Source organism: Pteronotus mesoamericanus, unplaced genomic scaffold, assembly GCF_021234165.1.
Source record: "Pteronotus mesoamericanus isolate MK-2021 breed Mesoamerican mustached bat unplaced genomic scaffold, CSHL_Meso_final scaffold_408, whole genome shotgun sequence".
In the NCBI taxonomy this organism is placed as follows: Eukaryota; Metazoa; Chordata; class Mammalia; order Chiroptera; family Mormoopidae; genus Pteronotus; species Pteronotus mesoamericanus.
The window spans coordinates 6,327,827-6,349,154 of record NW_026555315.1 but is presented as its reverse complement, the minus strand read 5'-3'; the positions used below and the strand labels follow the sequence as shown (position 1 = coordinate 6,349,154).

General features: G+C 49.1%; 1 protein-coding gene across 2 annotated transcripts in view; it reads right to left on the bottom strand.

Moving 5' to 3' along the window:
* The window catches only part of PLEKHM1 (pleckstrin homology and RUN domain containing M1), a 43,791-nt gene extending 23,079 nt beyond the window's left edge, over positions 1 to 20,712 (bottom strand). Inside the window, exons 1-7 of one of the 2 annotated variants that reach the window (XM_054592916.1) lie at positions 20,585 to 20,712; positions 19,272 to 19,426; positions 17,921 to 18,135; positions 14,978 to 15,066; positions 13,368 to 13,615; positions 11,079 to 11,705; positions 2,012 to 2,414 (exon numbers count right to left, since the gene is read on the bottom strand). In XM_054592916.1, the coding sequence (XP_054448891.1) occupies positions 2,012 to 2,414; positions 11,079 to 11,705; positions 13,368 to 13,615; positions 14,978 to 15,025 (1,326 nt within the window). In that variant the 5' untranslated portion in view covers positions 15,026 to 15,066; positions 17,921 to 18,135; positions 19,272 to 19,426; positions 20,585 to 20,712. Of the gene's footprint in view, positions 1 to 2,011; positions 2,415 to 11,078; positions 11,706 to 13,367; positions 13,616 to 14,977; positions 15,067 to 17,920; positions 18,136 to 18,235; positions 18,261 to 19,271; positions 19,427 to 20,584 lie in introns of those variants that run through there. The other variant, XM_054592917.1, reaches the window with a different exon arrangement.
* Between the last annotated feature and the right edge of the window lie 616 nt (positions 20,713 to 21,328).

Sequence of the window (21,328 nt, the reverse complement as noted above, 5' to 3'; positions counted from 1 at the left end):
GACAGATAACCCCAGGCAAAGGCTTTGATTGACATTTCTCCAAAGAATATACAGAAATGACAATAAGCACATGAAAAGATGCTCAACATCACTAGCCATCAGGGAAATGCAAATCCAAACCATAATAAGATACTACTTCTCATCCACTAGGATGCCAATAATAATAATAACAATAACAATAAAGACAATAAGAACTGTTGGTGAGAATGCAGAGGAATACACTGCTGGTGAGAATATAAAATGGGGCAGCTCCTTTGGAAAATAGTTTGGCAGTTCCTCAAAAAGGTAAACATAGAGTATGATCTAAAAATTTCACTCCTAGGTATGTGTTCAAGAGAATTAAAAACATATGTCCACCCAAAAACTTATACAAGAATGTTTATTGCAGCATTATTCATAATAGCCAAAAAGTGGGGGGGGAACCCCCAAATGTCTATCAACTGATAAAGAGATAAATAAAAGGTGACATATTCATACAATGGAATCTACAATGAAGTATCACTCAGCAATAAAAAAGAATGAAGTAGGGATACATGCTACAACATGGATAAACCTCCAAAACATGTTAATTGAAAGAAACCAACTTCAAAAGGTTACATATTATAAGATTCTATTATGTCATATGTCTAGAATAGCGTTTCTAGAGACCAAGCAGATTAGTGGCTGCTGGGGGTTGAGGTGACTACGGCGGGGGAGGGGAAAGGTTGGCGAGTGCCCGCTCATGGTAAGCCATCTCTTTGATGGGAGATAAAAAGGTTTTAAAATTAGACAGTGGTGATGGTTGCAAATCCCTGTGAATATACTAAGAAGAAAAATTGAATTCTATACTTTAATTGTGTGAATTGTACAGTATGCGAATTATACGGCACTAAAGCTGTTTTAAAGGGTGTGTGTATGTGCCTCTTTCAGTCTGTTTCATGTCTCTGGTCCCATCCTGCGTTACACATCTGGAAGCTACAGGCCAAAAGACAGATGTACATGGACGGAGCTGAAATGTAAGTCCGTGCGTCAGTACTAGCGTGAGCCCCAGAGAGTAGCTGGGGTAAGCTCTGGGCTTCGCATGTCCATGCGCACATGTGCACACCGTCCCCACCTCTGCATTTGGTGACATAAAAACAAACATGAAATGGCCAAGCTCGGGTGCACGGGTCTGACTGCTGCTCCACTAGGCCAACACTTCTCAAGCCTCGCTGCCCACGGCCAGTGCCAGGCTGACTTCCTTTGGGCTGTCTGCCAAAGGAGGCGGCTTATTGTAGAACAGCGCTGTTCTACAGGAGTGTACTGTGAGTCACGTATGTCATTTTAAATGTTCTGGTAGCCACAATTTAAAAAATGTAAAAAGAAGCAGGTGAAATTTTAATAATATATTTTATTTAACCCAATATATCAAAATATTTTCATTTTACTATGTAATCAATAAATTCCTAATGAGAAATCGTCCACTCTTTTTCCCATGCTAAGTCTTCAAAACCCAGCGTATGTTTTACACAGCTCATCGCAGTTGGGACTTGGCCACATTTTAAGTGTTAAGTTTAAGTGTGAGCGGCTAGTAGCTGCCAACCCGGACAGCACACACAGTTCTAAATGGGAATCATGTTGCAAAATGAGTCTTTTCAAAGGTATTACATAAAAATATTAATTTATTAGTAACAAGTACAGAGGAGGAAACTGAGGTTCAGAGAGGCAAAGCACCTTTTGCCCAGAGCCTGAAGGTGTTAAGAGGCCGTGGTTAAGAGCAGACAGTCTGTGGCGAAATGAGAATTGTCTTCTCACAGGGTCGATATGAGGACAACAGAAGGTGACCACAGGAACTGAGTGGCACAGCACCCACCACTCACACACCAGGAAGCATTAGCTCCATCACCACAGTGCTCCTCACACTGACAGCAGGCGGGGAGACGGGGTGCGTGGGGAGAGGGCAGCGGCCACTCGGGGTCACCAGCCCGGGAAACCCTGGCCAGTGCTGAGACAGTTCCCCAAGACCGCCCCCAGAACAGCCTGTCCCACTCACCGGGCTGGTGGGTGAGGAAACCACGAGGCTCAGTCCAGCTCCGCCGTCCCCCGAAGGCTGCTGCGGGCCGCTCCCTTGGCCGACTGCTCTCACAGGACCGGGGGGCTGCTGGTCTGAGATGCTCCCCGAAGTGACAGCGTGGGCAGTGCCCAGATGCTGCAAGCCCAGGGTGCCGGGTGTCTGGGAAGGCGGCTCCTGCCTGTGGCCGCCATCCCGAGCCCCAGAGGCTGCCTGGGCAGGGAGGGGCTCTGCCGGCACAAGGAAGCGCAGGGGTGTGCTGGTGTCGAGGCGGAGGCCGTGGAGGGACGGGAAGGCCTGCGGCGGCGCAGGGCCCTCCGTTTCTTGGCTCAGTCCGTTGGTTGGCACATTGTTTACTTGGGCTTTGCTGAACTCTGACAATACCCTAGAAGTTTTTAAACAAAGAAACCTGTGTGACAGGTTGTCAGCTAGAATGCCCAAGGCCACGGGGGCAGCAGAAGGAATGGAAAACTGCTGTTTGGGGATTTAAGAAACAAACATCACTCCCACTGTCCCTCGGTCACACAGCCCTCCTCTGACACTCCCCACCAGTTTGTCCCCCCGCCACGGGGACCCAGGCACACGGGGTAGGCAGCGGAGTTGTGCAGCCCAGGATCTCAGGGGAAAAGCTCAGAGAGCAGAGAAAGGACTAGATGTGAATGGGAACGGGAACTGAGTGCACAGGCTAACTAACTGTGGGCCTGGAGTTTGCTCGGCCGAACACATGGTTACGCAGGCCATCATTTCTCCCGCCGACGGCGGCCCAGGCCCGTGAACACAGTGCCTCAGGGCTGGGCTTCCCAACAGCACTGAGGCACCAAGGCTCCACCCCCAGGACGTGGACTTAGCAGAACTGAGGACCTACTTTGTTCCTCGTACAGTAACTGGGCAGCAGGGTTGGGGTGAGGTGCAAGGGCTGGTTTACCTCAGAGCTGGACTGGTTATGGAGTCAGAGAAGCCTCCCGTTCCCAGAAATTGCTGCCGGGGATCAGTGACCACCCGGTATGTGAGTATGAGCACACGTATATATGAGGTGTGCACCTGCTCGCTCCTCTGCAGGGACTGGCTCTCCCTGCCCCTCGGTGGTGCTTCTGGGCCACAGGGAGACAGTGTTACTGCCTTTACACACACACACACACACACACACACACACACACACACACATCTTCTGGAATGTGCACAGGCTACGAGCTCTCTGCCCTCCCTCTCCTGAGGCTTCTGAGAATTCAGGTTCCATTTCCAAAGTAAACCTATTTGCTGGCTCCTCTGCTTAAGAACTCAACTGAACCCATCATGGACAAATGCAGGTTCAGAAGACAACAATGCTGTCTGGAGGCCAAGAGACTGCTCACATCTGCCCTCACAGCTTAGATTGGGTCCAGAAGACATGCCACACTCCCCTTACTACGGGCTTACGGAGACTGAAATTTCAGGACTCGAGTCTTTACCCAATCACCTCCTGGCTGAGCTCTGCTCTCATCTACACCCTGAACGACATTTCAAGACATTCTAGTCAAGAACAGGTGACCAACCCATACATCCACGGGCAACTGATTTTCAACAAGGGCACCAATGCATTTCAATGAGGAAAGAACAGTCTTTCCAACAAATGGTGCTAGGATAAGTGACTAGTTCCCTGCAAAATGAAGTTGGACCCCTATCTCACACCATGTTAAAAAAATTAATTCAAAATGGATCACAGACCTAAAGTAAGAGCAAAAACTATAAAACTCTTAGGAGGATGCAAGTGTCAATCTTCATATCTTTGGGTCAGGCAATGGCTTCTTAGATATGGCATCTAATGCATAAGCAGCCAATAAAAAACAAGTAAGTTGAACTTAATCAAAATAAAAAACACTTTCATGCTTCCAAGGGATATTACTACCAAGAAAAGGAAAAGAAAACCCACAGAATAGGAAAAATATACAAATATTATCATATATCTGATAAGGGTCTAGTATCCAGAATATATAGCACTTTTACTACTCAGTAATAAAAAGAATAATCCAATTTAAAAATAGGCAAAGGACATGAATAGACATCACTCCAAAAAGATACACAAATGGCCAATAAGTACATAAAAAGATGTTCAATATTATTAGACAGTAGTGAAGTACAAGTCAAAACCACAATGAAATCTACTTTACGCCCACTAAGATGGCTATAATTAAAAACAAAACAACAGAATAACAAGTGCTGGTAAAGATGTGGAGAAACTGGAACATTCATACACTGCTGGTTGAGATGTAAAATGGTGCAGCCTCTGTGGAAAATAGTTTGGTAATTCCTCAAAAAATTAAACAGAGTTATCACATGGTTCAGGAATTCTACCCGTGGGTATATACCCAAGAGAATTAAAAACTTATGTTCACACAAAAACTTGTACATGAATATTCTTAGCAACATTAATCATAATAGCCAAAAAGTGGGAAACAATCCAACTGTCCATTAGTTGATAAACAGGTAAGCAAATTGTGGTATATCCATACAATGGAACATTGTTCAGACATGATACGTGCTAAAACATGAATGAACCTTGAATACATACTATGGGGAAAAAGCTGGTCACAAAATTCCACACATTATATGATTCCATTGATATGAAATGTCAAAAATGGGTGCTGGGTAAGGGGTTTCCTTACAGGGTGATGAAAGTGTTCTTGAATTAAACTGAAGCAATGTTGTACAACTTTGTGAATATACTAAAAACTAATGAATTGTACATTTAAAATGGAATTTTATGGTATGTGAGTCACATCTTAATAAACAAAAAGGTGACCTATCAGAGAAAGGTATAAATGTGTTTGTGGAATAGTTATGGGGGAGGCAGGTGGGTGCTGGTTCTCATTCTGTGGCTTCACTCTATAAACAGACTGACTTCTGGTCAAGATGGCAGCATAAGCAGACATGGCTTGCCTCTTTGCACAACCACACCAAAATACAACTAAAATATAGAACAACCATCACTTAGAACCATCAGAAATCAAATTGAATGGAAGTCTGACAACTACATAATTAAAGAAACCACATCCATCCAGACTAGTAGGAAGGATGCAGATGTGGAACGGGCTGGTCCCAAACCCACCTGTGGTGGATAAAAATTCAGGAGGGATATCTCGGGAGCGAGGGGTCCCAGCCCCACACCAGGACCCCCAGCCCAGAGTTCCAGTGCCAGGAAGATAAGTCCCCACAACTTATAGCTACAAAAGCCAGTAGGAATTGAGTTGGTGGAAGAAACTTTTAGAGCCCCAAGCAGTTCCTCTTAAACAATCCACACATGGACTTACCTACTCAGGCTCACTCCCTCTGAGCTCCAGCACGGGATGCAGCTTGAAAGGCACCAGTGGCATACTGGAGAAACTGAAGTGTCTGGCATCAAGGTGAGCAGAGGCCATTGTCCCTTTTCTAAACCCTCTCCCAACACGGCCACAGAGCCAGCGAGCTGGTGCCATATCTGAGACTCTATCAACCTGGCTAACACTGTTTGACCTGCCTTGGAGATCCCCTGAGATTGTACCCAACCCAGATTACTAGAGGTCACAGCCAATCCTTGTAGCTGAGTGGCCTGGGTAAATCCCTCCCATTGACCTGTCAACCACCAAGGTTCAACTATATGAGGAGAGTGTACTTAGTCCACACAAAGGGCACACCTCAAGTACCTAGCTTGGGTGATAGGGGAGGCTGTGCCACTGGACGCTACAAAACACCTATTACGGTAGGACACACAGAGTCAGAGCAGCTCTACCTAATACATGGAAACAAACACAGGGAGGCTGCCAAAATGAGGAGACAAAGAAACATAGTCCAAATGAAGGAACAGATCAAAACCCCAGAAAAAGAGGTAAAGAAAATGGAGATAAGTAATCTATCAGATACAGTTCAAAACTTTGGTTCTAAGGATGCTCAAGGAGCTTAATGAAGACCTCAGCAGCATAAAATAGACCCAGTTAGAAATGAAGGATACACTAATTGAAATAAAAAATAATTTACGGGGAAATAACAGTAGAGTTTGTTAAAGGATAAAGGTGAGAATCAAATCAGTGATATGGAACATAAGGAAGCAAAAAACAACCAATCAGAACAAGAAGAAGAAAGAATGCAAAAAAATGAGGATAGTATAAACAGCCTTTGGGACAACTTCAAGAGGTCCAACATTTGCATCATAGGGATGCCAGAAGGAAAAGAGAAAGAGCAAGACATTGGAAATCTATTTGAAAAAATATTGGAAGAAAACTTCCCTAATTTGGTAAAGGAAATGACATGCAAGTCCAGGAAGCACAGAGAATCCCAAACAAGAGGGATGCAAAGAGGCCCACTCCAAGACACGTCATCATGAAAATGCCACAGGTTAAAGATAAAGAGAAAATCTTAAAAGCAGCAAGAGAAAGGCCATTAGTTGCCTACAGGAGAGTTCCCATAAGACTGTCAGCTGATTTCTCAAAAGAACTTTGCAGGCTGGAAGGGATTGGCAAGAAATATTCAAAGTCATGAAAAGCAGGAACCTATAGCCAAGATTGCTCTACCCAGCAAAGCTATCATATAGAATCAAAGGGCAGATAAACAGCTTCCCAGACAAGAAAAAACTAACGGAGTTCCTCATCACCAAACCATTATTATACGAAATGTTAAAGAAACTTATTTAAGAAAAAGATCAAAATTATGAACAATAAAATGGCAAAAATACAAATCTATCAACAACTGAATCTACAAAATAAGCTAAGCAAACAAGAACAGAGACAGAATCATGGATACAGAGAGTGTTTTGACGACTGCCAGATGGGAGGAGGTGTGGGGGATGGGTGAAGAGGAGGGGATTAAGTAGTACAAACAGGTAGTTATAGAATAGCCGTGCGGATGTACAGTACAGTATAGGGAATGGAGCAGCCGAAGAGTTTACATGCATGACCCATGGATGTGACCAATGGTGGAGGGACTGCTTGAGGGAGTGGAGAGAGCTGGGTGGAGGGGGGGCAAAATCAGGACAACTGTAATAGCACAATCGATAAAATATTAATTAATTAATTAATTAAAGGAATAAGTAAAAACAGACCCATAGAAACCCAGGAGTGCCACTTGTAGGGAGCAAGCATCATGAGTCCTGGAAGCAAAGCGCTAGTTTCCACAGGAAAAAGGAGGGAGGGGCATTTGCTGGCCAGCTGCATGTGTCCAAACTACCGGGACAGAATGGGGCCACATTCCAAAGAGACCTGGGAGGCAGATTTTTGGCAAATGTCCCCTGTGAGATCCCAGCTCTTCACAGGCTCCTGGGAGGTGGCGGGAGCAACAGCAGGGGCCCAGCGTTCTCCTGGCCTTGGTTAGCACATTACTAAGTGCCCCACGACAGGTCCCCAAAGTTCACAGATTTGATTCCCTTACTGTAAAACAGACATGGTAACAAAACCCACTTTTGTGACTGTGACAAAGATTCAGTGAGATAATATAGGTGAAATCCTTAGTGGAGTGTCTTGCACAAGTTAAATACTCAATATATGTTAACCTCAACTTATTACTGTAGCTGTTTTTATTATCGCTGATAAGACTACTCAGCCTCCATGTCCATAAACAGAAAACTGGAAGGAAAGGAGCAGAATTATGGAAATACTAGTGTTATTACCAAAATTGTTACCAGTTATAAATGAATCCTAATCTATAAGCAAGGTTTTAATGATAGAGTAGACTGGGTGTTAGAATAAGCAAGTGACAATGCATAAAGAAATGCCACAAAAAAAAGCAAGAAGCTTGTGCAATAAATTAGAGCTTCCACCAAATCAAAACCAAGGTCAAGGTGAAGTCAAGTTCATAGAATTTGACCAGAATCAGTTTGGGTCTTCAGGACCCAATGAGAATAAGGGAGACAGGTACCTCAACTGGAAAAAGTGTTAGAGGTGAAATTTTGAAGGAAAGGCAAAAGAAAACTTCGAAAAAATTTGAAGACAATGAAACAGAAATGAAACAGTGAAATTGCAACCATCTCTCCACTTCTGTCTGCTTCAGGGCAGTGGTTCTCAAAAACATTCTGTTCAAAAATTTTAAAACTTTGTGCATTCACTTACAAAACCATTGGAAAGAGTGCATGCGTTGTATGCATATGTATTTATGCGTGTATGTGGGAAATAAATAAGAAGCAGGGCCTGGAGACTCTGCATGGCCACCTCATAACGATCCCCTGCCAAGAGCTTCCGAGCCTGTGGCTTTCCTGACCACGCAGACTGTCATAATGGCGGCACGTGGCAGTCACCAACAAATGCACGGAGGTGGGCTGCATGTGCTAAGAATCATTTCCTCCATGGGAAGGCCTCACGACAACATCTGACAGACATTACTAACCAGCTTTCTGCAGCAGTGTCCATAGCAACAAGGAGTAGTAGAACTGAGGTTACCAGTTCTCAGCAGAGCTCAGCAGTAAATGACAATAACTCCACCTATTGGGCACTCACTATGTGTCAGGCACTACTCTAAGCACTGCCTTACCTCATTTAATCTTCCTGGCATTCCTTTGAACACTATTATCCACACTTTACCGGTGAGGACATCAAGGTCAGAAAGACTGAGTAACTTGTCCAAGGTCAAAAATCGGGTTAAAGAAGACTCGGCTGGTCTGGCTCCTGAGTCCACATTCTTAACCGACAGAATGTCCCCGTGCTTCTCAGGGATAATTATAGTTCAGACCCAACAAACACGAAAGGAGCTACTCAGGGCAGTCAATCCTCTATTCATCAGGACAACTGCGATTTAGTTTCAGTGAAATAGTATAACAATACATTTCATTTTGAATGTTAATGCTTTATACTTTGTTTAATTTGTAGATGTTTTGATTTTATAGTTATAAGAGTTATAAGAACAAGGTATTTATGCTTAATTTGAAGTTATGTTTACGTAATACAGTGAAAGTAGCGTAAGTCAAGTCCTAAGTGCTGGTGAGACTCCTTACCCTGGAAACATAGACTCCACATAGCGCTGCTCTCTGCGGCTGCTCCAAGGCCAACTTCAAGCCCAGCGCCGAGGAGGCGGGATGTGTGCGCGCGCATTTGTGCGCTTAGTGGGTGCTGGTTCCTGACATCGCTGTCCAGGGCTGCTCTGCACACCCTGACCCTCTCCCCTTGACTTCCCCATAATAACCACGCAGAGTGGACGGCCACTGGCTTGCTGACCATAAGCTGGAATTTTCCAATCACAAGACTCATGAAAGATAAAGGCAAAACACATGACGAAGAGCAGGCTGGCTGGTCTGTGGGAGGAGGGAGGCAACTCGTGAGTGAGCCGAAGCCCTGCGCAGGCCCGGCCATGCTGGGGCAGGGACTGCGCCCTTCCAACATGTCCTGCCTGACTCCTCCCAGTTGACATTGGAAAATTCTGTCTAATGTGCTCAGTGCTCAGAAGCCGTTTCTGGTGCCTACCAGATACTCTTTTGTGTGCAACTAACTCACTAACAGGCACCTGATTTGACCCTCAAACAGCCCCCCTTTATAAGGAAGGGGGTCTCCATTATAAAGATGGAAAAACACAGAACCTCAAAAAGAGCCAGCAATTTGCCTGACATTATTGGGCTTGTAAGTGGCAGAGAGGGGCTTGAAACCAGATCTGCTCCCAGTCAGTCCATAACGCCACCCAAAACTGGTGTTATTCCCCCACCACGCAGGAGCCCTGTAAAGACCTGAACCGAAGGCGGGAGGTGGTGGGGAAGAGCAGGAGTGAGAGCGAAGGTCCTAACCAGGGGCTGCCGAGACATGGATCAACTGGAGGACATGCTCAGGAAAAGGCTACCATTTTTTACCTATTACATGAGCAAAATCCAAATCTGATAATACCTTCTGTTGACAAGGCTGAGGGGACACAGGTACATTCCTGATGGAGTGTAAAAGGCAGTGTCTGTGAAAATTACAAACTAATCCACTCTCTGGCTCAGCAGTTTTGCTTCTGGGTATTTACTGAACAGAGATAACGGCACAGAACTGAAAGACCACACACGCAGGGGTGCCTATAAAACACTGCACTCCGATGTCCATTAAATATAGGGCTGATTAAATAAACTATGGTATGTTCATACAATGGAAAAAGATGTCACAGGGGGAGAAAGAAAAGAAACTGATATGAAAAGATCTCCTCCAAAACTAGGTAGAGAATAGTGTACTTATACTAGCTTTTGTGGAAAGAGGTGGGGGAAATAAGAAATAAAATTTTAAAACATGCAGGTGCACATTGCTTACAGATGCATGTAAAAACATTTGAAGAATACACAAGAAAATAATTATGGCTATAGGGTGGACAAGACTTCATACTGTACACACCCTACAGATTTTTTTAATTCTTTTTTTAAAACTATAGTGTATTTTTTATTGTATTTTCCCCATTATCATTTATCCCTCTTAGGCCGTCCTTCCGCCACCACCTACTCCCCTCCCCCCTACATGTTATATACTTCTTAACCATAAAAATAGATTATCTATTCAAAAATTAATGTTAAAAAGCCTGAAAAAGGCAGGCTCTGCACAGGCTCCCTTCTCTAGCCAGCCTGGCTGCTCTGCACGCTCCCCGTCCACACACGGGCCTGGCCCCCTTCTCTGCCACCTCCTCTGGGCAGCATTCAGGCCTGTGGCCCCTAGGAGGTCTTCTGTGAGGTCGCAGAAGACCAGCCCGAGGCATCGTGCTTTGCTGTGGGTTTTGGAAGATGTAAATATAGCTTTGAACTATTTGTTTCCTTCTCTCTTGATAAAGACGACAAGAATATTTTACACTGCGTCCCAGAGCGACTAAATAACTGGCCAAAGGTCACTCAGGACAGCGCTGGGGCTTGAACCAGCTCTGAGGCCTGTCCACACCCATTCTCCTCACTGCCTGCATTTTGCCTCCCGTTACAGGTCCTGGCAACTTTAGTCCCCGAGGAAGAGGGGCAGTGTTCCCTCCGCCTCCCTTATGCCCTAACAGAGCTTGGTGCTCGGTGACAGGCAATTACATGCTATAGGAAGGAAGGGAAGGAGGGAGGGGATGAGGAGGAGGAGAAAGAAGGAAGGAAGAAGAAAAAGGGAAGGATGGGAGGAGGGGTACTCACTCCTGCAGAGACGGGTCTGAATCATCAGCATTGGCTGTCCCCAGGTCTGAGTCGTATGACATGGGCTCCTCCGAGTGGTCTGGGCTCTTGGAACCATTCTCCTGCAGCGGGAGGCTGTCGGAGTTCAGGCTGCAGGACAGCTGGGACGAGCTGGCCGTGTCCAGGCTGAGGGATGAGGCAGTGAGCTGCCTGTTCCGTTGGATCTTATGGCCCGAGTGCTGGACTTCGATGTCCTCTGAGCCTGAGGAATGGGAAATGGAATCCAGAGACTCCTTCCGCTGGAGTTCTGTACCAGAGGGAGTGAGGGGGTCGAGCTCAGAGAGTGGGCAGAGCCCGGAGAGGGCCAGCGGGGTGAGCGTCCACTCGTTCAAGATGGCTGACTTGTAGGAGAGTTCGAAGGACAAGGACGTGAGCCCCTGCAGGAAGCTGAGGAGGAACTCGCTCTCCTCCACGTCCCGAAGCAGGGCGGTGGGCTGGTAGTACTCGCACAGCTGGGCCGGCTCCTGGAGGAGCAGCTTCAGGTAGCACTCCATGAGGCCGTCGTTGAGGGCCAGGCGCAGCCAGGCGCGGCAGCGGCCCACGTCCGTGCTGACAAAGACCAGGTGCTCCAACTCCGAGATGATGTGTCTGGGAACAGGGAGGACAGGGGTCTCTCAAGGAATGACTTGGAATCACTGAGATGACATTTTATACACTGCTTGGCGAGAGCCAATAACAAGAACTGCAAATCTAGACAGCCGTGAGAACCTCTCGGATAATAGTGTTTTAAGGGGAATTGTGAAATATTAAATGTTAGTCCCCAACTTTTTGAGGTTGTTGTCATAAAAAGTTAGTGGCTATTTTTGTTACAACTACCCCTGGGGCCCCTGATACTATCTGATTGTGTCAAAGACATGTTTACTGTGCTCTCAAGTGCAAGGTCCTCGGAGCTGTGAAGACACAGGATAAAGAGACATGGCCCCTGCCCTCTGTCCAGGTAACTGCCTTTCAAGGGCACACCTGTTGTTAGTAAAAGAAATGCCACCGTTAGTAAAAAATGTCATAGAAGGGGCAGTATCCGAGCTGGGCCTTGTGGTATTTCAACAGGCAAAGACAGAAGAACTTTCCAGGCACATGGAACTAGTAGGAAAAAAAGGCATAAAGGGTAGGAAAGCAGCAGACCTGTAACCAAGTGGGAAGCACCCCTACTACAACACTGGGAACATGGGGAGGGGGAGGGGGTGATTCGGGGGCAGAGCCAGGAGCCTGGCGAGGCAAAGTGCGGCACTGCTCCCCACACCGAGCTGTGCCTCAGGGTCACCGGGGGAACTCGGGCCGGATACAGATTCTGGGGCCCCAACCGAGTGAATCAGACTCCAGGCTGGCATTTGGAAGCCTGTGGGTTAAAGGTTTTTGCATAGGAAAGTGATTTGACCTCAGCTATGCAGACCTCAGGGTGGGTCGCTCTGGATAGGCTGAGACCCCGGGCGCACCACACGCAGTTTCTGAACCCTCTGATGAAACGCCCCTCCTGTGACTACCAGTCCCCTGCTCATGTCTCCGCATGGACGGTGGGCCATGCTCTGCAGGACTTAGTGACTGGCTCCAGTTAACTGAAGCTCAATAAATGTTAAGAAAAGAAAGAACGAGATAAGGGGGACAATTAAGACAGCCACTGTCACCCAGGAGCGAGGCAAGAACCTGAGATAGGGCAGTGGCAGAAGGCATGGAAAGGGAGATCAGAGACTGACAAGGCACCTTTGGGCTGAAGGTGGCATTTAATAGCCCTCAGAGGCACAGTGCCAGCTGCCTGCTCCAAAGCCCAGACAGTTAGGGGCAGGGCCACAAAGACAATGTCTCACAGTGAATATTCAGACGTTCTACCTGGATTCCACTCTTATTTAAAAAAACAAACAAACAAAAAACAACCCTACTTCATTATAATACGTAGCATAGAGATGTTCAAACACTCTTAAGGTGGGGTCAGCAAACTTCTGCAAAGGGCTGGACCGTCAAGATTTCAGGCTTCGCAGGCCTCCCGACCTCTGATGCAACTACTGAATTCTGCCAGGGTGTGGCAAGAGGACGGCACCTGCCGAAGGGACCAGCCCGGAGGGTGGAAGCAGTCCCAGGCTGTGACGTGAGGAGTGAGGGGCTGAAGAGCCTCGGTCTAACCATAACCCCTACCTCAGCCATCTCTGTTCTAGCACAGAGCGCGCCGGCTGCTGTCCCGTACAGCTGGAGCTGAGAGCCCAGCGTCCCGCCCTCCAAAGCGCTCCCCCAGAGCAAAGCCGCCCCAGCTGGTCTCACTTGTGGGTGACAGCTTTCAGGAGGGGCCAGAAGACAGGCTGAGGCAGGGGCTTCTGGTAGGCGCTCTTCTTCCTTTTGCCCCCGGCCTCGGCCCGGATGTGCTTGGCATGTAGGCCGTGGATGAACACGGCCTCCAGGGCGCTGCACATGCTGTTGGCATCTCCGTCTTCGCTGGTGACCACTGTGTCTGAGGACACGTACTGCTTCTGCAGCGCCTTCATGGACCCCACCAGCTTCTTCTTGATGACCTAGGCAAGGCCAGACGTAACACAGGCCTTTAGAAGATCCTATGGCGTCCTCTGGAATGTAACTCTGCCCATCGCGAAATACATGCACGACGACACACGCACACACCTGTATGTATGTGTCTGTATATGCCTGATGTAAAACGAGCCCATGCTAATTATAGAAAATGAAGATAAAGTACACAGAAGAGGCCCTGGCTGGGTGGTGCAGTTGGTGATAGCATCATCCCCTTACACCAAGGTTGTGGGTTTGATCCCTGGTCAGGGGCACATACAAGTAGCAACCAATGAATGCATAAACATGTGGAACAACAAATCAATACTTCTCTCTCTCTCTAAAAGAGCAAAGATTTTTAAAAAATTAAAAATGAAGTGTACAGTTCAATGGTTTTTGGTATACTCACAGATTTGTGTAACCGTAACCACTATCTAATTTTAGGACATTTCATTGCCCTAAAAAGAAATACTGAACCCTATTCCCTCCCCCCTAAACCCTGCCAACCACTAATCTACTTTGTCTCTAGGGACTTGCCTGTCCTAACAGTACATATAAATGGAGTCATACAATAGGCAGCCCTTTGTGCCTGGCTGCTTTCAATTTAGCATGTTTTCAAAGTTCCACTATGATATAGCATTCTTCATGTAGCAGGACTTCATTGCTTCTTATGCCAAATAACATTCCATTGCACGGATATACCACTTTTATTTACCCATTCATAGATTAATAAACATTTGGGTTGTTTGCATTTTTGGGCTATAATGCTGCTATGAACATTCATGCACAAGTTTTTGTGAAGAAATATGTCATATGTTTTTAATTCTTGTGCCTATGTACCTAGAAGCGGAGTTGCTGCGGCATATGTAGCACTGTGTTTAACTTTTTGAGGACCTACCAAACTGTTTTCCACAGTGGCTGCTCCATTTGACATTCCCACCAGCAACGTGTGAGGGTTCCAGTTTCTCCACGACCCCACCGACACTTACTATGTCTGCTGTTTTGGTTTAGCCACCGTAGGGGGTGTGAAGAGCTGTCTTGTTACGGTTTTGATTAGCATTTGTCTAATGTCTCATGATGGTGAGCAGCTTTCTGTGTATTTGCAGAACTTGTATATCTTCTTTGGAGAAACCCTTAGTCTTCAGGTAACCTATACTGAATTCCAACTGTCCTTTTGTGAATTCTCACTGTATCACAATAAGATGATCTAGAAAGGGCAGGACCTCCTCAGAGTTTGCTTCTGCTGTGACTTTTTCTCAGCCCGAGGCCTCTCTTACCCAACAGTGTCCACACGTTTCAAAGTGAGAAACACCAACGCAATGGCTGTCCCGGGCACCCCTTCCCCACCGTCGCTCCCCCTTGCCACCTACCGGGATGGCAGCCCGGGGGTCCAGTCCATTTTCCACCACTGAGAGCATTTCCACTCACACAGTCGCTTCCAGAGAGAACCGCATGACACCTGCTGAGACAGGCGGCCGGGTGAGCAAGCTCCCAGCTCACCCCCTCAACACCCCCTCACCCATTCCCCACCCCCAAGGGGGCCGCATGAGGTCAGCCCATTTTACTCAAACTGCAACTGAAAGAAAGGCCTTTGAATACAAAAGTAAAACTGAGAGTGCATTTTCTGGAAGGAAACAAGGAAGGAAAAAAGTCTGAGAGCCGGGCCTTGGGAGGTGAGGAGGCCTGGGGAGCGCCCTGGGCGGATCCACCCCACGGAGCGGCTGGAGCGGGCTCTTCCCTCCACGCTGAACGCGGGCCCAGGACACAGGGGACGGAAGGCGGGTGACTGAGGTGCAGAGCCGAGGGGCCGCCAGAGCGGCAGCCGCAGGTGCAGGTGCAGGTGCAGAGGGCCCTCAGGGACCAGGAAGCAGGCCCCAGACATCACAGTCGGGCGGCGCCTCGCAGTCGCCCTTCTGACTCCTTCCAGCCCAGTGAAAAGTGCAAGCGAAAGGGCTTCCAAAGGGGGACTCTCTGCTTACACATCTCCTTCTCCTCTGGGCTGCGAGGGACACGTGAAGGGGAACAGCACAGGTTCTCATCTCGATTTGCCCTTAACCGGCGAGGCGCAGGGGGACACTATCACGCTGCTCAGATGGAGGCCATGACTGTGGAAAATGCCTCGGGCAGGGCCTAATGTACCAAGGACAAATGGCATCTATAATGCCAGTGGGTGTGGCCACTGAATTTACAGGTGAAGAATGCCACCGCCTGAATCAATGCGCATGGGTCGGTGGAGTCGGTACACGGGAAAACCCCTCAGGCAGCGGGCTCCCTCCCGGGGTGGCTGGGGGTGAGGGGGTGGGGGTGGGGCTCGGGGCTTAGTCTGAGGGGCTGCCGGCTGGCCTGCCCGCCCCAGCCGCTTGCACAGCCCAGGACCAGGCAGACACATTCACACCTAAACAAATCTCGAGTGACCCCGCAGCTGGGCATGAGGGACACCAGAAATAAAAGGTTACTGCTGTCTCTGCTCCCCCAAAACTCGTGGCCTAAAGAAGTTAATGAAACCAAGGCCTGCTCAGTGGATTTTGCACCGCCCCTGGGACAATGCCCACCTCAGCTCACAGGGGACCCCCGACTCCTGAGTGAGTGCAGTCGCGTCTCTTCTGGAAGAGACAGGTGTGAGCTAGGGCTCAGGGGTGGGGGGAAAGGAGGCAGAGAGGAGGAGGGGGCAGCGGGGCCTGGGGGAGGACCCTCCAGCTGGGGGCCCTGGTGGAAAAGGCTCTGATTCGATCCCTGGCCTCTGGAGTTGTCAGAGGGTAAACGGGACCCAGAATCAACCTCTCTGAGGGCGATGAGGCCGCGCCCGCCCTCGGCATAGCGTGCGGACCACCAGGAGCAACACCGGCCAGGCTGCGGCCCCTGACTGCCTGCCTCACCCTTCACCCATCTTCCTACTCCCACCTACCCAGGATCCTCAGGGCCCTTCTTGGAGAACAGCTCCACGCTGTGGCTACCAGGTGACAGGAAGAGAGGTATGTGCTGCGGTCAGAGTCCCTTTAAAAAATGTGCCTGATCCTGGAGGCTGGGCTCCTTCTAGGCTACCTCCCTGAGCCCAGCAGGCCAAGTCCAGGGTCCCTGGCTCCACGGCCCTGAGCGCTCTCCCCGGTCAGCGATTCCAGCCCTCAGGCCAGCCCTTCTGCACAGAACTGCCCTTCCCCCAGCCAGCCACAAGGCCAGGCCCTTAAGAGCTTAGACCTCACCAATCGGAACCACAGCCTGGGTCCATTAAGGCCCATTAGGGGAGGGAGGCTTAGCAACAAGTGGGTACTCTGGCCAAGCGCAAGTCTACGGAAAACCCAAAGTAAACTGACGCTGAGGGGTCAGAGCAGAGTCAGAGAAGACACAGATAACCGTTGCCTAAGACAAAGTGTCAGTAAAGCCACGAAATGACAATAGCGTAGATGAATCCAGGAGAAAAGCCACTGGACAATTCACAAAACAGGACTGGGACTCCGGGGCTCAGGCCACCGTTCAGAGCATACCTTTCGTCACAGTAGGCAGAGCACCCTCCCTCTGGTGCGTGTTCCCCAACACCTCATAGAGGCAAGACACTGGCTCCGAGGTGGGGATCCGCCAGCCTCTGACTGAGAACTCGATGGAAGCAGACGGGGCCCTGGGTCTCCTGCCTGCTGAGTCATGCTGAATCATTCTCCTGGTGGCCCAGACACCAACCTACCATCCTGTGGGGCTGGATTCACTCCCTGTCCTCAGAACAGTCTTCACTGACACCAAGAACCAAACCAAAGAGAGATGTGGCTTCAAGGAGACCTCGGCTGAAGGGACTAAGGACAGAACTTGAGCGTCAATGCAGTTTAGCAGAAAAGGTGACTCTGCCTCTTAGGAGACTCCAAACCCTGCTAAGTCAGCCTCTCCCCCTAAGTACTGACTCACCCTGACACTGCTCTTCAAGCTTCTCTCATCCCATTAGCTCCTACAACAGTCCTGGGAGACAGTTTTATAGAGAAGACCAAGGCTCAGTACATGGTTTCTTTATGCCAAATCCTGTGCCTTTCACCAGGCACACCTGCCTCAGGTCTTTGGTTCAAAAAGTTTCAGGCAAACGTAATACTTGCCAACGCTTAAGAGGCACTCAGAAACCTCATTTATCAAATAAGGCTTAAAATCAACAAGAAATAATCTTGCCGATCAGCTCTGCAGTCCCAAGAAGCTGGGGCCAAGTTCTTTCCATGCTATGAAGGAATTGTTCCGGTTGTCCTTCACTCTACTGCCTTGCCCTCTAAACATGTCCAGTTTCACTTCCCCCAGAAACCAAGGAAGAAAGAAAAGAGAAAAATGGATTACATGAGACTTACATTAAAAGAAGAAATAGATGAGCCGGCCTCACTGCTTTTGAAACACTCTGTCCATCAGTAAACAGCAACCTCCTCTCCTTAGAGACTTCTCAGCCATTCCCAACAGCCTCCTCTCTGCAGCCTGACTCTAATCCTGTACCTGGCTGCTCAGGACAACAGCCTGGTGTTTACCATCCAGCCACTAACAGTATCAATGGATGAATCATGGTTTCCAACTGGAAAAAATAAAAATGACAAAGTTATCTTCTGATTCAGAAAGGCAGCTGATCTTTCAGCCATGTGAGTGATGAGTGAGTAAACAGCACCTCCTCCTACCTGGAGAAGATTGGATTTCTGGCCCAGCATCCTATAGCAGGTGTGCTGGGGGAACGAGGCCTTTGAAGCAACTGGGTACCAGCTGGCAGGAGAGACTCTTCTAGCTCATGATTCCCAGACCAAGGGCTGGTGGGTGGGCCAGAAATGTGTGGTCGGTTAACACTGGCTATCTTATCCCTCCCCCTTTTCTTTCCATCCAATAACAGCCATCTCCCCCATATTCTTGTCCCATATCCCTTAGGATTCTAGCGAGGGTCAAACTCTGAATGCATAAAAACTGGTACTTTGTGCAGCTCATTCACCATTGTATTTCCAGTGTCTAGAACAGTGCATGGCACATGGTGGTGCTCAGAAAATACTCGCTGAATGAACTGAGGAATAAAATAAAAATAAGGCTCGGGGAGGGTACCTCCATTTCGTAAACTGGGAAGGTACAGTATACAATTCTTCAGAGGTAAGAGCTCATTCAACTAAACCAAGCAGCCAGGAGGCTGACAACCACTCAGACCTATCACACCTTACTGGGGAGATACTGGGGGTAGAAGAGCATTCAATTTTCAAAGGAACAAGGCTATAAAAGGCAAGTAAAGACAATGGTCCTGTTTGGGGCCCTTTACAATTGCTGTCATCTGCCCTGGCTGGTGTGGCTCAAAGGATTGAGTGTCGGCCTGCGAACCAAAGGGTCGCCGGTTCAATTCCCAGTCAGGGCACCTGCCTGGACTGCAGGCTAGGTCTCCAGTAGAGGGCACACGAGAGGCAACCACATATGGATGTTTCATAAAATCTTTAAATTGCTGTCATCTGGCCAACCCCCTGATACCAGGTCACCAGAATTTGTCACCAGAATTGGGAGGGAACATGTACTCAAAAAGCCCAGATTATAAATGCTAAGCATGCAGCCTGAGTGCCTCAGGATGTCCCTGTGCTTCAGCTACTCTAACTCAGCTCCCTCTGTTCACAGGCAACCACGGAGGCCAAAAGTCAATGATGCAGCCCCTGCAAAAAGAGGAAGCGATTCAACAGCCTCCATACCCACCTGGTTCTCAGCCTCCTCAGGACCCGCTCACCGACACTCTTTACAGCATGTGACATCACCTCTGGCACCCATAGTCTTCCCTGTGACCAGTGCTGGGACTGATCTGTTCTCAGATGCGGCACAGATGAGCTCTCTGTGAGGGTCCTTTCCAAGCACTAGGAAAACACACGTGGATTTGGTTCTGTAACCCCAGGCAATCCTGCACAGTGTTACTTTCTGAGCTTCTTCAGGCCAGAAGACCAGCCAAAAGGAAGTGCTGGTTTCTGTTGCCCCAGCCTGAGTGAGCTGGATGAGTGGCCATTCCTCACCTTCCAGGTATTTGGAAGATACCTACCATTCCACAGCACAAGTAATTTCATATGAATGCTAGAATCATAATCCCTGGGGACAGAAAGAGGGGACCAGACACCCAGGCAAGGCCCCTGACCCAAAGGGGAATCTTGTCTCCTCCACACTGACTTAGCATGTGAGGCCTTGCACGCACCAGTCAAGCTGTTCAGTCTCACACAGCGGAGGTGAAAGGATATGGAGACCCCATTTTAAAGAAGATTGGTTGAGAGTGGTAGGAACTGGTGGCAGCAAGAGCTGGGGCAGGGAGAGAGGATGTCCTCAGGATGATTGGAGTTGGAAAGGAAGTATATGATAGGCTAGGAAGTTAAGGGTTGGGCCTCTGAGGACAAGATACATACAAGACCAGGACAGGACTGTGATCAGTTATCAAGAAGAAAGATCTGAGCTCAAAGTACATCTACTTTGGTGGTGGGTCTTAAATGAGGGTGGGACAGAGATGGGCTGTTCAGGATGAGCTGACCTTGGGGAGCTGAGGAGGGGGCTGTGGGAGACTGGGATAAGAAAGCTGATCCAGAAAAAACAAACCAGAATGATAGGTCTCAAAGAGATTTGCGTGGAGTATTAGGATTGCCAAAGGGGCTGACGGGTGAGGATGAGGTGTGTTAAAAGGGAGGCGGAGGAATGTGGCTGAGACCGGGTTGGAACTGGGCTCGAGTGGGGTCAAGGGTGAGACTGCATTTATGCAAGACCGGTGGTGAGGGGGAGGCGGTGAGGGCTGGAGACAAGTCATGGGTGGGAGAAGAAAGAGAGGACTGCCCAGCTGTGGCAGTGCCGGCCAAAGGCTTGGATCGGAGTGGGAAGTTGGGGCACGGTGTTTGGGGCAGGGAAGGGTGCAGGCTCTGAAGGAGGGCAGTCTGGAGTCAAGCTGGGGTTTGGGATCACGGCGAAGGCTGGCCCAACGCACGTTCGCGTCTCGGCCCGCCGCCCCTCCGCTGCCCTCCACGCCCCAACCTCTAACTCACCAAAGGGAGGGGGGAGCGCGGCGCGGGATTCTCCCGGCCACAGCAGCCCCAGAAGATCAGACACGACCTGCGGCCTCCGGGTTACAGACAACACCAAGCTGCGCCCAGGGCGCCTGACGCCATCACGTCGGCTCAGTGTCCAGCCCCGCCCCCCGCTCGCGGAGCCTATCGCGGAGCCAGGGGGAGCCGCGGGGCGGGGCGGGGTACGGCGGGGCGGGGCTAGCGCTCCCAGACACCCAACGGTTCCCAGACCCGGAGAGGCTTCCGGAGGCTCCGGGTCGGTTAGTCTAGGGGGGGTTCGGAGAGCCCGGCGTAGGGCGGAGCGCGTCCTCGTTGCCCGTTTCCCACAGTGTCTGCGTCCGAGTAGATCCTGGCGTCCGGGTTCCCGACGTCGCCTGGCCTCTGATTTGTCTGCGTAGCTTTGGGGCTCCTTCAGCGAAGGTTGTCCACTTGTCAAATGTGACCAATGACGCCAACCCTCTGTTCATCCCTGACATGGCGTCAGCGTAGCCTGGGAGGCAGAGCTCAGGCCCAAGTTGTAGTCTCCCGCCTGTAGGCTCTCAGGAAAAACATACACGTTTTGACCACATCTTCCTCCAAAGGGAAGCGCCTAGAGACCCCTTGAGCATTCTCCTGTAACCCGCCCATCAGCGGGAAACAAAAGGCTCAAGAGACCAGCCATAAAGATAAGTGTTTAATTTCCTTGTAAAAGAGACATTTCTCTTTCAAATTGATTCAAAACAC